This window comes from Sminthopsis crassicaudata, chromosome 1 (genome assembly GCF_048593235.1).
Source record: "Sminthopsis crassicaudata isolate SCR6 chromosome 1, ASM4859323v1, whole genome shotgun sequence".
Taxonomy (NCBI): Eukaryota; Metazoa; Chordata; class Mammalia; order Dasyuromorphia; family Dasyuridae; genus Sminthopsis; species Sminthopsis crassicaudata.
This window is the reverse complement of record NC_133617.1, coordinates 67,781,533-67,798,595: the sequence shown is the minus strand read 5'-3', so window position 1 is coordinate 67,798,595 and position 17,063 is coordinate 67,781,533. Positions and strand designations below refer to the sequence as shown.

At 34.3% G+C, this 17,063-nt stretch overlaps 1 protein-coding gene across 4 annotated transcripts in view; it reads left to right on the top strand.

The window, feature by feature from the left end:
- RFX2 (regulatory factor X2) overlaps positions 1-17,063 on the top strand; it is a 139,071-nt gene that overhangs the window by 79,644 nt on the left and 42,364 nt on the right. For 2 of the 4 annotated variants that reach the window (XM_074309160.1, XM_074309171.1), the window contains exons 3-4: positions 3,238-3,317; positions 4,022-4,286. In XM_074309160.1, coding sequence (XP_074165261.1) covers positions 3,238-3,317; positions 4,022-4,286 — 345 coding nt within the window. The remainder of the gene's footprint in view (positions 1-3,237; positions 3,318-4,021; positions 4,287-17,063) is intronic. The other 2 variants (XM_074309189.1, XM_074309181.1) reach the window with 1 other exon arrangement.

Sequence of the window (17,063 nt, the reverse complement as noted above, 5' to 3'; positions counted from 1 at the left end):
TTGACAGCAATAGAGAATGGTTTGGAGTATGGTAGTAAGATCTGTTAGGAAGCTTTTGCCTTGATGTTAATTTCAGAGATCATTGGCATCAGGAATGGTCCCTTTAGGAGATCTACTGAAGGTATAGTATGATTTGTTAAGTGATTTGTATATGGGATGTGGAGAAGGGAGAAAGAGCTTCAAAAAACCTCTAACAAAATTTTGAGTGTTGGGGACAAGATGATGTGTCCTTGACAGAAACAGAAGTCAGAAAGAATTGATTTTTGGAGAAAGATGTTAAAATTCTGATTAGAACATGTTGAGTTTGAGGTATTGACTTCTCTATATATCTATTTAAAAATGATGATGTGGCTTTTAGTATTTTCAGATGGATTCATTACTTTAGAATATATAAACATCTTGCAATTATTTAGATTACTGGGTTGGGGTGAGACCAAGGAACTTTAATACATTTAATCCAGATGAGTTAAGAGAGTTGCAAAAATCATTTGTACTTGGCTTTGGTATTTTGACTATGGGTTTGGCTGATTGGGAATTTGGAGTACTCAATACAAAATATTGAAGCCACACTGAATATCAGACTTAGGATTCAGTTCATCTTCATACTCATGGGGTTCACCTCTCAGAGATAACTTTCTCTCTTACCAGAAATAACTCTTTGAGCAGATTGTTTTCCCTACCTGCTTGAATCTGCACATACTCATTTGTCTCCTTTTTTCTCTCTCTCATTCATATGAGAGTTTAAGGCAGAGAAATGCAGGTGCCCTCTCATAGTTTGCAAGCTTCTTTTTGCATATACAACTTGGAGAAGGAGTTAAATGTAAAAGCAGTGCTCAGCGGAAAGTCACATTTTCCTGGTACATGTGTTAGTGAGATAAAAGGACTAAATATTTGTAGCTAGAAGGGAGAGACCTTAAAGGTTGGTCATTATGTCCAGTCTCATTTTACAGATAAGGAAACGGAGGCTCAGAATGGTTAAATGATTTTACTAACATTAGTCAGAAAGTGCCTAACGTGAAATTCAAACCCAGGTCAAGGTTTAGCACACTGGCATATTTTTTTGTAACTTCAGGATTAAACTTTGACTTTTACCTAAATGTTTTCTTTCCTTGATGGCATATCCTAATTTTTTACCCAAAAAGTTGTTCTGGAAGCTACTGGTACATTTTTTTTAAAGTTTCTATTCAGTTTCTCAGGGAAGCTTAGAGAAAAAAACAAAAGAAAATGGCCTTACATTAGCCCTTGCATTGTTGCTAATCTGGTATGCTTTATAATGAGACTGAGAATATACTCTAATACTTTAAAAGATCTTTGATTTCATTAGTTAGGATACTTTTTTCCAATGATGCAATTTGCAAACCCACATCTACTGACAAGCATAATGCTATGGTCCAAAATTCATCATCTAGTAGCCAATTTTATGGCTTTCAAAATCTAGCTTCTCAAAACTTAGCTAAACTAGTCACTGGATGATAGTCTTGTCACCAGACCCATACTCCTTGAAGCATTCCTATCTAGCCTAATAACTTCCAGGGAGGAAGTTTGTTAATTATACTTTAATAATTCCAGAGGGAATAGTGAGAAAGATGGGCAAATCTGTGAGACATTGGAATGTGGGCAGGGTAGAGGTATGTGGAAATTAGGAAGTAGGAAAAATCTAAAAGCTTATTATATTAGAACACTATTCTCTTGTATAATATTATCCTTCTACTTTCCCAAGAACATCTTTAAAGGAATTATTCTGTCATTGGAAAAACCTTTGAGATTTATTTGTAAGGTGTTATATGCTGAAGAGAGAGAGACCTGGTCTGGGAATTAGGAAGTTCCATTTTGTACTTCTTTCACTACCTAGCTTATGATCACTGGGACAAGTCATCTCTACTTTCTGTATCTCAATTTGTTTATCAGTAAAAGGAAGAGCCTGCTGTCTATCCCTTGCAACTTCTCATTTTCTGTGATGCAGTGGGCTGGGCTTCTACAGCTCAGCTAGTAGGACATGCACATAGTCTTTGATTAAAGCCCCAGTAGAAGGAGAACACTAAAGGGCAGCCAGGTGGCACAGTGGATAGAGCACCAGTCCTGAAGTCAGGAGGAACTGCGTTCAAATCTGGCCTCAGACACTTAACACTTCCTGGCTTTGTGACCCTGGGCAAGTATCATTTCCCATTCTTCTCTTTCTTACTACCACCAACACTCTCTTTCTCTTCTCCCCTCCTTCCTTTGCATTTGTCCTTTTCATATTCCTACACTTAATAATAATTCATGTGTGTGATTAATTTATAACTCTGGTGATGGTACCATTAGACTTCCTGAAAGTGGCATTGAAAGGTGGAGGAAGAGGAAGAAAGATTCAAAGTGTTTCTCTGTTATTAAACATTGTGTAAAGTATTTCTTGAATTAGAGAAGATGGTAGTGCTGAAAGGAATCTTACAAATTATTTAAGCTAATCCTTTCATTTTAAAAATAAGAAAACAGTCAGGACTATAGAGGGCAAATGACATGGTCAAAGTCACTTAGCCATGTCAGTCAGATTAATCATTTCTGATAGCAGCCATCTCTTCTTGCCTTCTGTTTCTTTTTTTTTTTCTTTTTTTTTTTTTGCCATTAAGGGATCAGCACCATGAGGTCATATTTCTGTTATACAACCTTGGGATTTATTATTTTTCCCTCTACCTGGGCTACTGTTTGGGTAGAGAAGAGAATGTTAGACACTAGTAGCATCTTGTGGGCTCTTAGCTCTAATTATTGCAACAAAGAAAGGTAGTTATTTTGAAATAATTGTAACTTTGTCCTTACAGAGGAGGAGATACCAGTAAGGATAATCAAAGGTTTCATCAGAGCTTTGTTGAAAGCTCCTTACTTTTTCCAGTGGTTATTAGCTAGGCTATCTATTTCTTTGCTGTATATACAATTCTCATTTTATTTTCTACTGAGTTTTAAATATGTGTAGACCCAATAGATATATAGGGAGCATGTTTTTCATGTATATGTTTCTCATCCCTTCCTATGCATATTTGAAAAACTTGTGACAACCTGCTTCCCCTGTACATGGCAGGATAAATAAGCAACTTGTTATTTGAAGTAAGTAGATCTATTATAGTAGACCTCTTTATCATTGGTATCATTAGATTCGATAGTTTTATCTTAAAACTTTTTAAATTTTGACTTAAAATGTCTGAAATTTTTAGAAACTTAATTATGGTATCCATAATACAAATATTTAATATTCAATTCCAGGTACAACCTGTTCAGCATGTCTATCCAACCCAAGTTCAGTATGTGGAAGGAGGAGATACTGTCTACACTAATGGAGCCATGTAAGTGAAACTTTCCTTTTCAAAAACCTGTTGTCTATGTTCTTGCATAGTTGAAAAGATGTCTTTCATTTAGGCATGGTGTAGCTTTGGTAGCAACTCCTAAGACACACTATGATACCTCATAGCAATCTTAGTGGCATTTCAAAAAGTATAATTTTTATGAAATGTTAGTAAAGATATATATGCCAAAGCTAGCAATAACTCCCAATCTATTATTGATAGCCTCTATCATAGATTTCAAAGGAAAGAGTAAAAAAGAATATTGCCAAACTCACCAATGTGTCATCCAAGTCTAACAGTATGTGCACTATTTCACACTCACAGTGCTATACCACAGTAAATAAGAAAAAGGAAGTTCTATTCTAATATCTTTTCTTTTAGAGCCTGTCTGGGTCTTCATAATTATATGATGTTCAGTTTTGATTGTTGCTCTTTCCATTTACATTGTGGTAGTAGTGGTATATATTATTTTCTTGATTCTGTCTACTATGTTTTGAATCAAATACTATGCTTCCTAGAATTCTTACTATAAATTATTTTTTATGTTCATATGTCACAGTATGTTTAGATATGTCTTAATAGATAGGCATCAATGAAATTTTACTAAATTTTTTTTACTAAAATTCTTTTGCAACTGAGATTAGATAATCACTTGTATATAAATTCTAATTCCTTTAATTAATAAATTCTAATTCCTTTAACAGACGAACTGCCTATTCCTACAATACTGAAGCTCAGATCTATGCCCCTAGCAGTGCTGCTTCCTACTTTGAGTCACCAGGAGGTGGAGCTCAGGTGACTACTGTGGCATCTTCTCCATCAGCCATTCCTTCTCACAGTATGGTGGGCATCACCATGGACGTTGGGGGGAGTCAGATCATCTCCAGCTCAGGAGCCTATCTCATTCATGGGGGGATGGATAACACTAGACATTCTTTGTCCCATACTTCACGTTCATCTCCAGCAACGGTATGTACTTTAGCTTGGTGAGACCAGGTATTCCTAAGTCACTAGAAATAGTTATGTTCTGGCCTACATGCTCAGTGGAGATGATAGCATTTTGAGTTATTTAAAGCTGGGTTGAAGTAGGAATTAGGTTATTACAGATAGGCTTTATTCCTTTAAGAAATAAACCTACTTTTTTATTTATAGAGCAAGTTATTACTTGCTTTAAAGCTCTAACCTTCCAAATGTTTTTAAGTTCCAGATTTTATTTTCTCTTTCATATATTATTAAGTCCTGTTCAAAACAAGATTTTCTCACTTGCTAATGTTAATTATAATTCTAAAAAGTTAGGATAATAGTGAAATAAACTGCTTCAGATTTTTCTCCTATAGGAAGATTTTAAATTTCCCTAATATACTAACAATTGAGTGGAATGATGGATTTTTCCTCCCCTCAATTTCTTCCTTTTTAAAATAGGAGCTTACCATTTGTATTTCCTGAAGAGTGATTAACAGCGCCTATTTCAAGAATGTGGCTAACTCACTTTGTATGAACTCCTGTTAGCCATTGCAAACAAATAAGGCACCTTGAAGTTGGCAAATCATACAGTCTTTTAATGACCCTTTAAACTATTGTAATATTAACGGTTCAGATGGTTTAAGATCTCAGCCAGATTTGGAATTATGAATTTGGGAATACATTTCATGTTTCATTTCAATTTTTTTAAAAAGTTTTTTTGGGTAACACTGATATCTGTTGATCATAGTATAATCACATAAGAGCATTTAATAGTTAAATTTTTTTATATATATAAGGATAGTTGTAAAGGCATATCTTGAGGTCACCTTAATATCGGTGAACTAATTAACCCTTTGAAAAATGTCATGAACCCAGTTCTAAAATTTGCAATTTTTTGTTGAAAGTCACTTGGAAGATATCATTCTCTAAAGATTCATTAGTGAAAAAAGTAATCATGGATCAAACTCTTTAGTTAAGTGAGCATGCTGACATTTCTAGCTTTTTACTAGTAAAAATATTTTATCCAATGGATATTAAAGCTAGAACATTTTTGTGTAATTATAGATTAGAAAATAAATTCTTTATCTATGCACACTATTTCTGAAAGCAAGTGCTTTCTTTAAGTTAATTACTTGTTCCTCAGCATGTACTGAAAATTCTCTCAAAACAGAGATTAACATTTTACTATCCTTGGCAGACTCCATCCTAATTACTCTTCATTTCTAAAGGTTACATTTAGGTATCACATACATCAAAGACTGTCTTCCACCATAATCTTTTCACCCCTGCTGAGTCCAGAGTAGAATTCCAGAGGTAGGGGGACAGAAAGAAAAAAAAATCATACACTCTTTCTTTTCCTCTGTTTCTTGTCTGAAGGGAATTTTCTGATCCTCCCAAGGGCAGCATTTGCTGGTATAATCACAGCTGTGCTTATTATCTATATCCTGGGCCCAGCTTAGAATTGTGGATTAGTTAGAATTTGGTCTCTTTCTTTGTTGGCTCTGACTTAACGTCAGAGTCCTCTATAGAGCCAAGGTTATTGGCCCCTATTCTAAAGCATATCTGTCTCTGCTTCCTTTGATTTTCTTTAGAAAATAATAGCTATGGCCAGGAATTTTTCTACAGTCTAAATTAAATCACTATTAGTCTTGTAGGCTCATGTTTTTAGCACAATATTTTAATTTTAATTTGCATTATGCATTAGAATTAGAATGTAATCTGGCACTCACCAGAATAAAGTCATCAAATGTCACTAATGTTTTATGTGTAAGTCATATCAAAAACCTTAAAATAGTAGTAACTGATGAATCTTTTTGATATATCTATGAGATTTGACAACTATGTTCATAGATTTGTGAGAAATACGTGGCTTTCTATGTGTAATATTTCTAAATTTGTTTCACAAGATTTTAACTGACCAAAGTTTCTGGAATCATCAAAAAAAGATTATTTCTGATATGGCTTAAATTCTTAACCTTTACACAGGACTCTGCCTTGTTGTTGGTGCTTAGTTTTGGGATCTATTCACTGAGAGAGGTGTCATAAGAGCTGAGTCCTCTTTCTAAGAATAAAAATGGGGGAATTGCCCTGAATTTTAATTTAAGAGTATGCTAATATTTGACAAATACCATTTACAGATTGTCTCTACCCAGATTTTTTGTGATTTTTATATTTACACCAAAAAATTAAGCAATAGAAAAATGTAATTTCAGGGTACTTTAAAGTAGTAATTCTACAAAATATCTCTATAGTAAATAAGTACATATCAATTTATTTTAAACAATACTTAAAATATGCCAATGACTTGGGATTTTCATTGATACAGGCTGACTAACACAAATCTTAGTTGATTAAGTGAGTTAGTTTGAGGGTTATGGCTGAAAAAAATTGTATTACATGGCTAGCCTGGTAAAGGAACTTCCCTGAATTTAGATCTGTGGACCCTAAACATAGCTCATTCCTGCACTCATACTTGAAGGTCCATTCCATTTTGGTAGTTTCTGTTATAGGTAAACATAGAGATGGTCTAGCCTTTTAGAAGACAAAGATTACTTCTATTTCACTGGGAAGCATTAGAGATTTTACTGGAGGAACCAATAATTTCTTTTTTTAAGAGTTTTAATACTTTATCTGTTTTATATATTTATATGCTTTTAAAATGTTTATTTACTTATCTTTAAATAATGAAATCACTTAATCATACTTTAAAATGCATACTAACTATCACTGCTTGAGAGGAGGCATAGCTTTGTAGGCTTAGGTTTCAAGTCCCTTCTCTGACGAAACACTGTTTGTGTTGACCCTGGACAAATCATTTAACTGTTAGGACTCGAGGCTGCTAGAGAGTCAGCTATGTGTAAACAGACTACAACACTCCTGAGTGCAGCCTAAACCAAATTAAAACATAATTGGGAAATATTTAATAAAATTTAATAAAATAAAATAAAACATAAATAATATTAATATGTAGTTTTCTTAAGTCAGATGTGACTAACTTGTATATGTTTCTATTTGAATTTAATGCCCCTGGTCCAAGCAACTCTCTTAAGTCTCTGATTTGCAGAGAAAAATAATGTCCTGGGAACTAGAGTGTCTTTATTGCAAAGTTTCCTATACCAGTAAAATCACTGGTTTACCTAGTTTTTATTTTCTGTCTTCCAATCCCCTATTTCTTTTTTAAAGTTGAATAAATTCTAAAATGATACTGGTGAAATTTATAACCAAAATAGGAATATAGTAGCTTTCTGAACATTTTTGTTTTTTAAAAAGTCCATGGAATGAAAGAATGCTCCTGTGATGTTTGTCTGTGTACTATCTCAGGCTGATATTCTTCCATCATTAGTCCAAATGCAGATAATTTTTGAATCATTATCTGTAGAAATCATTCAATCAGTGGAAATATTCAATTGAATGATCACCTGCCAGGGATATTACAGAAGGTATTCACATATTATAGGGGCAGCTAGGTGACATAGCGGATATCGAGTGCCAGGCCTAGAATCAGGAAGATTTATATTCCTGAGTTCAAATCTGGCCTCAGTTGTTGTGGTCACTTAACCCTGTTTGCCTCAATTCCTTATCTGTAAAAAGAGCTGGAGTAGAAAATGGAAAACCACCCCAGTATCTCTGCCAAGAAAACCCATATGAAGTTATGAAGTTAGGCATAGCTTAATAACATATATCTATATCTATCTATCTATCTATCTATCTATCTATCTATCTATCTATCTTTCTATCTTTCTATATATCTATCTATCTAAAGAGAGAGAGAGAGAGAAACAAAGAGAGAGAGGAAAAAAAAAAGAGAGAGAGAGAGATCTACAAATGATCCCTGAAGTTCCTTCCAGTTTTAAAATGGATGAAGCAGCAGACACATTTATGAAAGTCATGTTAAGGTATTTCCCAATAAAGTTGTATTCTGCAGGCTTATTCTAACCTTGTGTCCATTCTATAAGGATGGAGTCCTTTAAGTTTGGAAATATTATTCTGGTTTCCTCCTTTGGCATTATTAACCTTTTATATTATGATGCGTTTTATGAGACCCAAAAAATGGTTGTTTAAACATTTTTGGTTTCATACTTTTTTCATATAATATAAACATATAAATAAGGCTTTAGATCAAGCCTTAGTAGAGAGGAGCTGAGTGCCTTCCCACAGGACAGGAGCTCAAGTTGGAGGTGCAGATGGCTTTAGGAGTGGGAGTCCCTTTCCTGTTTTATCTTTTGCATCCCATCTTCCTACATTTTTACCCTTCCTACTTTTACATGTACATATTCCAATTCCACTTCTAAGGGATTCAAATCTGATTTTAAACAAAAAGCTTAAATATTATTCTCATTAAAGTTGCACCATTAAAGACTTGTTAGTCATTTGAGGATATGGAAATTGCCTCTCTCAACTGAAATTCCACCGATTTCTTCAAAGCTTCACGTTAAAATGAATGAGCTTCAATTTCAACAGCAGCTTATGAAGAGAGTGGTATAGTGGAAAGAGCCATGGCTCAGGAATCAGAGGGCCAGGGTTCAAGGCCCATCTCTGATGTTTCCTACTTCAGTGACCCTTCGATAAGCTATTTAGCCTCTATAGGTCTCAGTTTCCTCATCTGTAAAATGGCCTCCAAGCTCTGTGGTCCTATCAATTTATATCTAAAAAGATCCACTAAAGTAGAAACAATTTTGTGGTATCATGACATTCAGACATTATCATTTGGAGATTTTAAGGAAATTTAAACTTTGTGGATTTACATTTTTTCCCTTTTATTTGTATTATGAATAACTTTAGATAGTGGTGCTTTCTTCTGACATTTTCAATTATTTCCTCATTGCTATGTCAGCGGCTGCAAAGGACTGACAAGTTTGAGCTCTGCCTAGTTGGGGATACTCACTAAAAACAAAAGCCAGGAAAAGCTCAATATTAGCTGTCTTATTAGTTGTCTTGTTTCATTAAAAACAAGAATTTTTAAAATTCAAATTCCTTAAAAGTAATTGACTCCAACCGATTATAGAGCATATGGTAACACAATGCCAATGTTTCCAGAAGGAAGAGCCAGCATGATGTAGTAAAAGGAAATTAATTCTTAATTTTTAATACTCCATAAATGAACTTTGGAAAGGTACTTAACTTCCTAGGGCCTCAATTTCCTTATCTGTAAAATAAGGGGGTTGGATTGAGTTAGGTGTTCTTAACCTAGGGATCAGGATTTGCAAATTTATTTTTAAAATATTTCGATAACTTTCAAATGATTTTGATATTTCAACAGAATTAGTTTCTTTTGTTATTCTATGCATTTTGTTAACAATTGTGCAAAGGGCTCTAGGTGCTTCCTCAGATTGACAATTGAATAACACACAGAATCAACACTTTGGCTAGCAGATCTCTGATCCTTTTTTGAATCCTCTCATCTACACTCATATGTATAAAGTGCTTGATGGTTTACAAAGCACTTTGCTAACCACAAACTATGAGGCTAGAGAGTTCAGTTATTGTCACATTCTCTCTGATCAGGAAATGAGGAGAATCCTGAGGGGGTGAAATAGCGTACCTAGGAATCCAAGACTAGCTCCATTGGGTTCTAATAAGATCTCAGCTTTCCTCTTAATAGAAAATGAAATCTGCTTCCACTCTATCATGCAGTGACCTGTAAATGACTTTCATTTTTAAACGTCTATGATCTCAAAACTTGATATATGTTGTAAAGTAAAATATTATTAGTGGGGACTATCTGGGATGGATCACAGGTGGGACATCTGCATGTCTTTTCACTTGTTTCTAATGTCATTTTTTGGCTGTTTTTTTTTTTTTAAATGAGGTTAGTATAATTTATTGTGTGATGAAAGTTTTGCTAAATGCTGACCCTTTACTATTCCCTTTGCAATAGTAATCACCTTGCTATATAATAAAAGCTAAAGTTTTTTTAAAGGCATGTGAAGTCTTCCTTAAGTCATAACTGCTTGGTGTGATCTTAGTTCCAGGGCTAATAAATGGAAAAGAAATGAATTTTCAATATTTAGTTTATGTGAATATATTCATTATAATAGCATGCTCTGTAATATTTACATGAAAAAGGATTCTTGAGAAATCTGGATATCATGTTACTAAATTAGATTCTTCAAAAGTATGCATGGGTATAACTGTATACATGCATGTATCATGTATGCTTTAAAGCCCCTCACTTTTTTTTTGTGCTCCTGCTTTACTATTTATTTTAACATTCTTTTATGTTTAAATTTTGTATTACAAATTCTCTTTGCTTCCTACTCTTTCCCATCCTCTGAGAAGGCAGACAATATACCAATTATACATGTGAAATCATGCAAAACATATTTCCATACTAGCTATATTTTTTAAAAAGTAAGAAAAATAAAGTGAGAAAATTATACTTAAGTTTGCACTCAGGATTCTTCAGTTATCTCTCTAGAGAAGTTTTTTTTTTTTTTTTTTTTTAATCATGAGTGCTTTGGAGTTGTCTTGGATCATTGTATGGATCAGAATAAGCCAAGTCTTTATCATCATTAAATTGTTCATTATAACAATACTATTGTTACTGTATACAATAATCTCCTAGTTCTTTTCATTTCACATTTTATTAGTTTATATAGATCTCATCATATTTTTCTGAAACCTTACTCCTTGTCATTTCTTACAGCACAATTATATTTCATTATGACCATATTCCACAAGTTTTTCAGCCATTCCCCAATTAGTGAGCATCCTCTCAATTTCCAATTATTTGCTACCACAAAAAAGAATTGCTTTAAATATTTTTGTACATAAGGATCCTTTTTCTTTGATCTTTTTATGAGCCAGACCTACCTATTAGTGGTATTGTTGGATCAAAGGACAGGCACAGTTACCCATTGTTTTCCAGAATGGTTGGATCAGTTCACTACTCTACCAACAGTTCATTAGTATATCTATTTTTCCCTTCATTCCTTCTATGCAGCATTTGTCATTTCAGATAGATGTCAATTCTTACCTCGGAGTGGTAGTCGTCTTCTAAGAGACATTAGGAAACATATTTCTTTGCTTTAGGAAAAGAAGGCTAGGGCAGCTAGGTGGCACAGTGGATAGAGCACCAGCCCTGAATTCAGGAGGACCCAAGTTCAAATGTGTTCTCAAACACTTAACACTTTCTAGCTCTGTGACCCTGGGCAAGTCACTTAACCCCAGCCTCAAGGAAAAAAAAGAAAAAAAAGGAAAAGAAGGCTACACATTCTGCATGGTATCTAAGATAGTTTTAGATCACTAAGAACATAAATGATCACTTAAATCCAATAGTTGGGGAGGTCACATAATCATTTGTATGTTGAGACTTAAAATTTAATTCTGAATGCTATTTAAGAAAAAAAAAACTGTTTTTGGTAAATAGCTTTATTGTTATTTTTATAAGATTTGCATTGGAAAAAAAATTTTTTTCCTGGTGTCTTTTAAAGGAAATTGTTAGAGAGCTTAGATTTAAGTGGGTTGAATTGTTTCTTAGAAGTCTATCTGACCCCCATATTGGTATGTATCCCTCACTATGAAGTTGGCTTCAAGGAAATAAAAGCCTTTGTCAGAGAAAATTAAGCACACATGCTCTCATATCTTCTAAAATGTCCCAGTTTGGTTAAGTGAATATATTAGGGAGTAGATTTATGATTTCTTTGCTTTAGGGAACTCCTGGATGAGGGAACTTCTACCAATGTAGGAAAGTATCTTCTCTGTAATTTATAGTCTTCAAGTTACCTAGAGTTAAGTGACTTAACTTGAGTCATTAGCCAATATGTATTAGAGACGGTATGTTCAGGTGTAATTTGACTTAAGTTAAAAATTGAAAGGCTAATTTCTAGTCCAAATTTTTACTAGCTATTTGTGTGAGATTTTATAACGTATATTAAGTTTAGTCTGCCAGTCTCTTCCATTCTTTTCTATTTCATGGCAATATAAGAGACTTAAATTAGACTTAAGCAGTGCAGAGGAGAAAGAAATAGATCAACAAAGTTAATAGCCAGTTCAGGTGGTAGACTCTGGGAAATTAGGATAGTTATATACAAATAAGATGACCAGAGGACACAAAGATCACAGAGAGCTGACAGTTGAACATGTTTGATCAGTGTAGTATTATGGTTTTTTAAAAAAGAAGCCAACATAAAAAGCACACCATCCTAGGATGCATGAGACATGTAGGATATAAAAATGACTGAGCCTTCTGCTTTATGTGATGTTGGTAGGGCCTAGAAGAGGGTTTTTTTTTTTTTTTTTTTTTGAAAGGTCAGGAGGATGTTATTGTCCTGAATTCAAAGATCAGTTCTGGAGTCACCAATAGACTATTCCCTCACTCTCCCCCTAAAATCTCAAACTTTGAAAGCAAATTTCTGGCCCAGTTATTAGCTAATGAATAAGAAAATACTTAGTTTAATGAAATCAGTAAATATCTATTATATTCCTGCTTAACATAGTATTTTCTTGGATCATTGAGTATTATGTTATTTTGGGATCTCAAGAATAACTCAGAGTGAGGACCTTTAAGCTTTTATTGTTCCCCAAATCATCTGATCTAGAGTAAAGTTTGATTGCTGCCCTCTAGTCTGAGCTTTGCAAGTTCCTGACCTGTGTTTTCTTCTGAGCATCAGTAGAATGCTGTTGGATTTAGCCCCTGTTGTTAGCCAGCTTGAAAATTCCTGTTGATTCAGTTACAGAATTGTAGTAAACTCCATTTTGGTCTGGGACAGATGTTGGAACTGAGAGAAGAGGCTCTGTTGCTGAGCTCAGAGCCACACTGTTGCTGTTAACTTCTGAATTTTCTCCTTTATCAGTATACTGCCCAAGGTGTCCCTATCTGAGTATACCACTCTTCGTGCCAGTCTTTGTCTAAGTTCACCTTGGTTTTGTCATCCAGAACTAGGCAATGGTCAACAAGGTGGTTACTTTGCACTTTTCTCTATTGGAGTGCCTTGATAAGAATCTGGAGTCTCCCTTTGACCTAATCCATAGCCTCTCCCTGAATGCTGTGGTGCTCCTGGAATTTGCTCTGACCTAATCCATTCAGTGACAGCAGACCTCCTCAAATAACCTGGGCTGGATAAATGACTCACTGTGACCATTTTCTAGATTTCCCCATCAGAATTTAGTCTGCTGTTTTCTAAGTCTTTTGGGAGAACTTGGCTATATTGCTTTTGCTACTCTGCCTTCTCAAGTGATTTATTGTTTTAATTAATCTTATAAGGTACATAAAACTTCATTTAATGGAGTTCTCTTTTGTATCTTCTAAAATTTCTTGTCATATTCAGCAAATTTGAATGCCATTAGAGTCTAGACAAGCATTTTATAAAAGTTTTGTTAACAACATATTAGATCTAGGTGAATCCTACATATTCCCTTAACTTTTTTTTTTTTTTTTTGCTTACAATATTTTTTTAATAGTTTCTTGTTTCTAATATTGCTTTTTGCTAGCACTAATATCTAGGTTCTTTCACTTATCCAAATTATTATTGTACCTTTTAGAATATTATTCTTCCCCCACTTATTTTGCCATTTCATTTTCAGCATTTACTTTTATAAAATTTGTATTTCCATTTCCCCTTCTCCTTACCTCCCTACCTCCTCCCCAAGACAGCAATCTGATACAGTTATTTGTCTATATGGACCACGTGGCCAAATTCAAAGCTACTAAGACATTTTTTCCCCAAATTTGTTACTGGAAGACCTTTGTCATATGGCTATTTGCAGCAACTAGTTAACTTGAGTCCAAAATGGCATAAAATACAAAAGTAATCAGTTCATTTACAAGTGTTTTTTGTATATTATAGTCCGTTATAAGAATCATTTTAAGATCATAAACTCAAGCTAGTTAGTTCTTCAGAAGTTCTCTTACTCTTCATTATTTCAAATTGTTAGGGTTTGAGATAGTTGTAACAATGATTGTTATATAGTGGAGCTTAAGCTCCCTCTACTGGGCTCTGGAATGGTAGTCACTTCTTAAATAGGAGATTATTTTAAATTTGCCTTTGGATCTATCCTAATTGTACACTCTACTACCATTTAATCCAGTGGAGCAGCTGTTCTCTGTGTGATCCTGTGCCTTGAACAGTAAATGGGGAACTTGAAATTTTATTGGCTACAATACAAACTTGTGATCATTTTAGTCTCAGTGTTGCCTGTTTTACCTGTTACTTGTTTACTCTTAAACAAGAGCTAGAGGAAACTTCTCAACCTAATGGAATGTCACAAGATAGCCTAAAATACTGTAGAATAGATTGTTTTCTTCTCTTCCTCCATCCATTTGGTTAAATCCAATTTCCAATCACTTTCTAGCCTAAAGCCATTCAAGATAAAGTCAGCACTCTGAAGAGAATCTTTACACTTTACCTCCCCCCACTTCCCACTCACTTTTAGCTCATATTGCCATATTAAACTCTAAACCTCTAAAATTCCTTGGAAAAGGCTTGTTTGATTATGTCCTCCCACTTCATTGGTAATACCTTTTCTGTTTATACCCTCACTTTATTTTATCACTTAATATTGGTAAAAAATAGATTTATGAGCCTTTATGATATTTTATATGTATCTGTTTCTTCCTCTACCAGTCACTTGGTAGGACAAAGTCAAAAACTTTTTTATCTCCTGATATATCTAGTATAATATTCTGCATACAGTAGTAGATATTAAATAAATGTTTGGTTGTAATAACATTAGTGCATATCCATAATTTATTTTGAGGATCAAATGAGATATATAATATACAAATGTAAAATACTTTGCAAACCTTAAAACACTTACATGTATGTTGGCTATTATTTACATTGACCATGCTCCAGGGTTTTGCATTACTTAAATTCTACTTTTAATCATTTCATGAATTATTTTGGCTTCTTTCTTTTTATGGAATGCTCTCCTTAATTGCTCCATAACACTCTTCTAGGATATTTCTGTAATCTACACCAGAGGAAGTGCCCACTTGAGATCTGCCCTATTCAAAGGTCAATGCAACATTTAGTTGAGCCTAAGTTTAAGCTCCCTGAACTGAGGAAGTTTATTTCCTGAGTCTTCCATTGGGCTTCCCAAAGCTACTGGAGCACATCCTGGGCTCATTTGGGGATGATTGGTGCTCAAGAGGAATTTGAGATTACCAACGTTTAAGGGTTGTAGAAACAAAATCAATACCTATTTCACTGGCTAGAGTTTACAGATCAGAACTTACCAAAATTACTGAAATAGTGAAAATTATCAGATGAGGATTTTTATTTAGTTTTATTTATCTTGAGGATACTGCCTTTAGCCACATTTCACCGGCCTCCCCACCCCCAATCTCTTTTTCCATATCCATTTCTAATTTCCTAGAATCAATGGCAAATGGTTAGGGAAAGATCACTACTTTTTTCCCCCAAGACATCCAAATCAGAATTGGGTGATATGCTGCCCACTTGGCTCACTTGAAGGAAATTTCTCATTGCCTATTAAATAAGATATCAAGGGGGCATTTATTAAGCTCTTACTACTACATGCTAGGTGCTTGGCTAAGCAATTTACAAATATGATGCCATTTGATCCTCACAACAACCCTGGCAGATAAATACTGTTGTGACACCTATTTCACAGTTGAGAAAACTCAGGAAAACAGGTTAAATGACTTACCCCAGCCAGAGACATACAAGTAGTAAGTCTATGAGAAAGGATTTGAACTCAGGTCTTTCTGATTTCAGGTTTAGCACTACATCATAAGTGGGTTATTTTATTTTTATTTTTTTGGGTTTTTTTGTTTGTTTGTTTGTTTTGTTTTTTGTTTTTTGTTTTTTCCTTTTTTACTGAATACATACTATGTGCCAAGTGCATTATTATAGGAACAAAGGATACAAAAACAAAAGTAAAGCAACCTTTGTCCTAAGAATGGTCATATTTTATCAGAGCATTAACTTCTTAGTTAATCAATCAGAAAGCATTTATTAAATGGGTATTGTATGCTAAGGCACTATATTAAACATTGGGGATACAAAGAAAAACAAAAAGTCTAACATTCTAATGCGGGAGTCCACATACATGTATATAATTCTGTATATACAAGGTAGAGGGAAAGTAATTTCACTTGGTCCCTCAAATTTCTACCCAAATGCCACCTCCTCTACCAAATCTTTACGGATTCCCCATTCCTTCTTGGGCAACACTTGCTTTTATATTTTTCATCGTATAAAAGTGATAATAGCTTATATTTAGATAATGCCTTAAGATTTGCAAAGTGTTTGATGAAAATTATCTGAATCACAACAACCCTGTGAGGTAGGTGCTATTATTAATCAATTTACCAAGGAGGAAAATGAGGCAAACAGAGGCAAAAATGGCCACAGATGTCTGAGATTTGAACTCGGGTTTTCCTGACAATGCTATCCATCTGCCTTATGTTTCCTATTATGAACTATGAAAACTTAAGGGACCACATTTTATCTAACCTTTTAATTTCTCTTAATAGCTAGTAGAGCATTCTGTACAATGGGTTTTGTGCTCCAAATTATTCTGCAGGCTATATGTGAATACTGTTGGAGATGGAGTTACAAGTCTGTTGGAGCTTCCTTTTTAATGCTAGCCCTTCAGTTAGGGTAAAGGAAGTGTTCCAGTACTGTCTACAGTGCTTCCTTCCCTTAGCTTTTCCTGGTCTGCTAGCTTGTCATATCACTCCTTTCATCCCCCAGTTTGGTTATAAGACCCAGCTAACAGCTTACTAGCTCCACCAGGGTTTCCCCTTCACCCTATGCCCTCCCACATTTCTGTTCTCTGTTCAATAATATTTGCATGCCACTGGGTCATGTTATG